The sequence below is a fragment of the Bidens hawaiensis genome, unplaced genomic scaffold (assembly GCF_021521415.1).
Source record: "Bidens hawaiensis isolate Kalapana, Puna unplaced genomic scaffold, B.hawaiensis_p1.1 tig00007248_1, whole genome shotgun sequence".
Lineage (NCBI taxonomy): Eukaryota > Viridiplantae > Streptophyta > Magnoliopsida > Asterales > Asteraceae > Bidens > Bidens hawaiensis.
This window is the reverse complement of record NW_027491500.1, coordinates 464525-470255: the sequence shown is the minus strand read 5'-3', so window position 1 is coordinate 470255 and position 5731 is coordinate 464525. Positions and strand designations below refer to the sequence as shown.

At 38.8% G+C, this 5731-nt stretch overlaps 2 protein-coding genes across 2 annotated transcripts; both read right to left on the bottom strand.

Moving 5' to 3' along the window:
* Positions 1 to 1094: 1094 nt before the first annotated feature.
* On the bottom strand, positions 1095 to 4250 carry LOC143634794 (uncharacterized). Its single transcript, XM_077102785.1, has 2 exons — positions 3980 to 4250; positions 1095 to 1204 (listed from the first exon to the last, which is right to left on the bottom strand). The coding sequence occupies exons 1-2, from the start codon at positions 4248 to 4250 to the stop codon at positions 1095 to 1097; spliced, it is 381 nt and encodes a 126-aa protein (XP_076958900.1).
* A 214-nt stretch (positions 4251 to 4464) lies between these two features.
* On the bottom strand, positions 4465 to 4923 carry LOC143634793 (uncharacterized). Its single transcript, XM_077102784.1, has one exon. It carries the CDS (start codon positions 4921 to 4923, stop codon positions 4465 to 4467), a length of 459 nt encoding a protein of 152 aa, XP_076958899.1.
* Between the last annotated feature and the right edge of the window lie 808 nt (positions 4924 to 5731).

The following is a 5731-nucleotide window of genomic DNA, read 5'->3' as shown; positions in this document are numbered from 1 at the left end:
CACCCCACACGACATTGTCATGAAGGGACTTTTTTCAATCTAATGTGGATGGTTTACGGATAGCCTTATGCATGGTGTCTAGATTAGGTGTAAGAGCATTCACATCCCCGCCCATATCTTTAAAAAAAATTAATTACAAAGCTTCTAAAAATGTAAGTTACATAAACTGAGAATACATCTAACTCCATATATCTATTTGTAGTGGTAACATAAAGTCAGAATTTTATTTTTATAGTAATTAGAAGTCTATTTGAATAGGACATGCATGGAAGACCAAAGACTTACTTTCCAGTGCTATTTGTAGTTATTAAACGTATTGAGTGTGAACTACCAGAAAATAAATTTAGTTTAATACTACCGGAGATGTGTGACTAAAACGTGGATGATGATATAAGTAATAAAAATAATTTTCTGACCGTAACAATGTTTTTAAAACATAGTTTTTGGTATAACGAACTTTTCAATGGTTTTTTTGTCATGAACATCTGGAACCAGGTAAAATTTATTAAAAGTTGGTAAATATATATTTTTCTACTAGTTTGAGACCCGTGTATTACACGGGGAATTAGCGAAAATTACAATATTTAAACGTTAAACAAAATACAATCAATAACACAATTATCATATATTGTCAATACAATTACAACTTTCATTAAAATTACAGGAATTACAAAACAAACATTACGCAAGTAGTCTACAAATAAGAAAAATATTTCCTTGTACACTACATTTGTGGTTGTATTTGTCAGATTACCTTGTTTATCAAAAATCAGAATCTTGAGCCTAAGCCTGCTTGTAACTCTTGACAAGGCAACATATAGCTGTCCATGCGAGAACACGGGTTCTTTCAAGTACAAACCAACCCTAGATAATGATTGGCATTGGCTTTTGTTTATGGACATCGCAAAACATACTGCAAAGGGAAACTGTCGTCTTTGAAATTTATATGCTATTTTGTTGTCTGTTGGAGTCAGTGGTGATCTATGGATCAAAACTGTATGTCCAATGTTAGTTCCAGAAATAATTTTTGCTTCAACTACACGAGTACCCAAAGATATAATTTGTAGTCAAGTACCGTTACATAAGCCTTCTTTCTAGTTAAGATTTCTAAGGAGTATAACAGGAACACCAACTTTTAGCACAAGCTTATGGTTTGGTAGTCCGGATATTCTTAGACCATTAAGCAGTTCAGGCGAGTATAGAGCTGCATCAACCGTGTCATTGATATATTCTGAACTACATATGGTATATGAACTTAAGTACTCGACTTCATCACCTAGAAAAAATGTAAGGCCCCGAACCCGGTAGCCCTACTTTAGCGTCGGATTTACTCATAAACACAGTTCTTCAAATCAGAGTTTATTAAAACTTTTCGCGGAATATAAAACATCAATCATTTGTTACAAAACGTTAAACCTTTTCTTTGATACCATAACACAAAACTTTATATTTAAAACGTCTTTACTTCTTTCTTCAGATGCCAGCCGTTCAATCCATGCCGTGTGTCATCCTCATGCTAACTCTGTAATCAGCTCACCTGCGTGCATACTAAAAGTCAGCTACGCTGAGTGAGTTCTAGTTAATCGAACGCCATACAATACATACACATACATACATATCCGTAGATACATATCCATACTTCACTAGTTACCCTTCTGTTCTACTTACATACTTGCTACCATACATACATACATATCTACAATCACTAACCTCAGTCTACCGAGAGTACGTTCATTGTTCACCGTCTATACCTGTACTCAAGGTCGTGAACACGTACAAAGGTCCGCAGTCCTTACCTATGTTCACCCTTTATGGTACGTGCAAGGTCCGCAGTCCTTCCCTATACCATCCTACATCCACAACACGTACAAGGTCCACAGTCCTCCCCTATGTTGCAACCTAAACCATAGCACGTACGAGGTCCGCAGTCCTCCCCTATGCTACCACAATACAACTACAGCACGTATAAGGTCCACAGTCCTTTCCTATGCTGATGCCTATCTATAATACGTATAAGGTCCGCAGTCCTTAACTACGTTGTCGTCTATTATCTATAACACGTATAAGGCCCACCGTCCCTATCTACGTTTACATCTATCATCTACTTTACGTATAAGGCCTGCAGTCCTTAACTACGTTTACATCTATCATCTACTTTACGTATAAGGCCCGCAGTCCTTAACTACGCCATCACCAGCCGAGTCTATGTCCGACAAAAGCTAGAGGGATTTGCCATCCTAACTTACTATGTCGAACGTAGAACTCACATACCATTCGTGTACCTGTATACACCTACTTCACATATACAGTAATTACATCATAGCATAAGAACACCCTAGGCGTTCTTTACATCATTCATTTAACAACCATACCTCTTGTCGATACGTGCAATATCCGAAGATCGTTCACGCCCCGACAAGTATTCATTTGTAATGTTCATACATCTTCGATGTATAATATTCGTACCTTTATTTTTGACCTGACAGTACGCGCAATATCCGAAGATCGTTCGCGTACCGACAAGCAACCATTCATATCCATCACATATATCACATATGGCATACACTTATCACTTAGGATAAATGTATTAACAACACATCGAGTATGCACACAGCCCCGAAAACATAACACATAAATGGGGCTAGAAACTCACCTGAATACTGTTACGCTCTCCGTTAATAGTTATTCCCCTCTTGAGCTGTGCACGGCTAACTGTATAATATTTACACGTATCAATTAGCTACTACTACTTATGTTGCGTTTCTATCTTTATATGACCCACAACGAACGGGGGTCCGGGGGCAGCGCCCCTGGTAGCGGGGTTCTAGGGGCGGCAGCCCCTAGCGGGGTCCAAGGGGCAGAGCCCCTGGCTGGGGTTAAGCTGCCAGGTCAGCTTGGAAAAATTTTATTTTCGATAACTGCTTTAACACATTTTCCATTAGGTTTTTAATTTATTTTCTAAACGAACCTCACTTCAGGCGAAGTTACACCTCGGGCGAACTTGGCTTCAGGCGAAGTTAAACCTCGGGCGAACTTGGCTTCAGGCGAAGTTAAACCTTAGGCGAACTTGGCTTCAGGCGAAGTTAAACCATAGGCGAACTTGGCTTCAGGCGAAGTTAAACCTTAGGCGAACTTGGCTTCAGGCGAAGTTAAACCTTGGGCGAACTTGGCTTCAGGCGAAGTTACACCTTAGGCGAACTTGGCTTCAGGCGAAGTTAAACCTTAGGCGAACTTGGCTTCAGGCGAAGTTAAACCTTGGGCGAACTTGGCTTCAGGCGAAGTTAAACCTTAGGCGAACTTGGCTTCAGGCGAAGTTAAACCTTAGGCGAAGTTACGCTTGAAGGCGAAGTTACGCTTGAAGGCGAAGTTCATCAGGCGAACTTAATCTTGCAGGCGAAGTTGTCGCGCTGCAGATCTGTTTGCCCATAACTCCTTCGTTTCTTAGCCAAATAACTCGATTTTGGTACCCACGGAACCGTATGATCGGCGCCTACAAACCCCAACCATCAAATCGGCCTAAAATCGACGTTTTAGGGGTCCGATTTGGGCAGTTGGGTTTCGGGTCCGGTTAACCCATCCAATCCTAACCATTTTCAGTAATAATAGCTTTGTTAGATTAGTTCTTACCTTACCAACTCAGATCTATCAACAAATCTCGGGTCTCGGCTTCGAATCTAGATCGGTTAGAATGTGTGTGTTTTGAGGGTGTAAGGAGTGTGTGTTAGGGAGTTTGGTGAGAAATGAGATATTTTGGGATTTTGGGGGTATTTATATCCCTGAAATCCCATTCTCATTTAACCTATCTCAATTAACCCAAGTCCATAACCCACTTCCATTACCCGACACTAGCCCGACCCATACCAACTCCTATTCTTTTATTTATTTCCTGATAACCCGAGTAAACTTCCCATCTATTAATAAGTAATATAATTAATATTACCTTTGAAATTTCGGGATGTTACAAAAAACTTGAGCAAACTGTCATTAATCTCATCAACAATTTCGTTTGTTGGTGCAAGTGTGGCTCTATCCTGAAAGTAATGTTGGTTCTCGTAATTCTGTAGAATATCAGGATATATAAAGTCAAAAAGTTTAGATATAGGATCAACAGAATCTTTTATAAGTAGATCGTCAGGTATATCTATCGTTGCAACACCATCATTATGACCGCCAACATTACCTTCACCTATATCTAAAAGCCATTTTGCAAATAATTTGGTTTCTTCAACATCAGATGATGGCCTACCCATAGTTAACCTTAGGTTTTTTTGTTAATCTCAAGACACTGCATTCACTCCAAATGTTAGAAGAACATAGGGAGGCGTTTACTATGTCTTGTCTAGTGCCTTTTTGAACTACAGGTAGGATTTGTCGAAAGACTCCACCAAATACAACTTTTCCGCCAAATAGCAAGTTAGAAGATAAGACATCTTTTAAAGACCTGTCAAGAGCCTGGAAGCCATGTTAGTGAGCCATTGGAGCATCGTCCCAGATTATTAATCTGGTTTTTTCTAATAATTGTGCCTCGTCTGTGCCTGGATCCATATAGCACGTAGAATCCTCGTTCAGATTTATAGGAATATGAAACCTGGAATGTGTTGTGTGACCTCCGGTTAACAATAACGAAGCAATTCCACTTGAAGCAACAGTTAGGACGATTTCGCCTTTTGATCTTATGGCAGTTGACAAGGTCTTCCATAAGTACGTTTTACCCGTTCCACCATAGCCATATACGAAGAACACACCCCCTTTATTCTGCTGAACAGCCATCATTATACGATCAAAAATATTTTTATGCTCATGAGTAATTGAATCAAATAGAGTTTGGAACTCTACTTTTAGCAAGTTATGATCGTATGACAACTCCTCGTGAATCAAACTATTAGATGCAATAGATATATACTCGTCATCAGGGAAAGCCATAGTTGTTTATTTTCTTAAGCTTGAGTTGTTGCGCATCAAGATTTTTTCAATCTCAAATAGAGTGAGCTTCTTGATCTGATCTTCAGTTAGCGATAACTCTCTGAAAGTTGAATAAAAAAATTGGGTAATATTAATGACTATATATATATATATACACAAATTGTAAAACTCACTTGAAAAATATTGATATCTGGTTACTTTAAAAGACGTCGTTGGTTGTAAAGAATGTCATCAGAAAGCCATTTCCAAGTGGGAGACGGAGGTGATGATGGCGGTATAGTAGATGGCGATGGAGGTATTGTAGGTGTAGGTGGCGATGGAAGAAATGAACGGCGGATGGTGCGTGTAGAGGAATTAGGGTTTGACATTTGTTTTGGTGGTTGAATGAAAAGAAAGATTGAATGATACTGATGGGTCAAGGTGGGGCGGGTTAACCCGATAGAGTACCATTTTATGAAAATGGGTTAAAAATTGTGAGAGTTGATAAGAGGATGACAAGTGGCATATAGTAGTACTTATTTATTAGAATAGTAAGATACTTCGTGGTTCATTTGAAAAACTATAGATGCAAGCATCTTCAACAAAGAAATGCGATCCGAGTTAGAAAATTATTGAAGAGATTAAAAGTCAGCTATTCAAGTGGGTCTTCTATAGATATTGACATAGGCCGTCTCCGAGGATTTGAATACCTCGGCCGAGCTGAAATAAAAAGACCCATAGGCCATAGCCTTAACGAGTAAATAAATATATAAGCTAATTTTTTTAAACGAGGCTTAATGTTATAACAATAAACATTGAAAAATATATT

What these genes read in the sequence shown, in the direction of transcription:
- LOC143634793 (XM_077102784.1), bottom strand. Translation starts at nt 4,923, where the DNA reads ATGGCTTTCCCTGATGACGAGTATATATCTATTGCATCTAATAGTTTG.
- LOC143634794 (XM_077102785.1), bottom strand. Translation starts at nt 4,250, where the DNA reads ATGGGTAGGCCATCATCTGATGTTGAAGAAACCAAATTATTTGCAAAA. An exon ending in TGTTGATGAGATTAATGACA is followed by an intron (nt 1,205 to 3,979) that starts GTTTGCTCAAGT and finishes CGGTTGATGCAG; the next exon opens with CTCTATACTCGCCTGAACTG.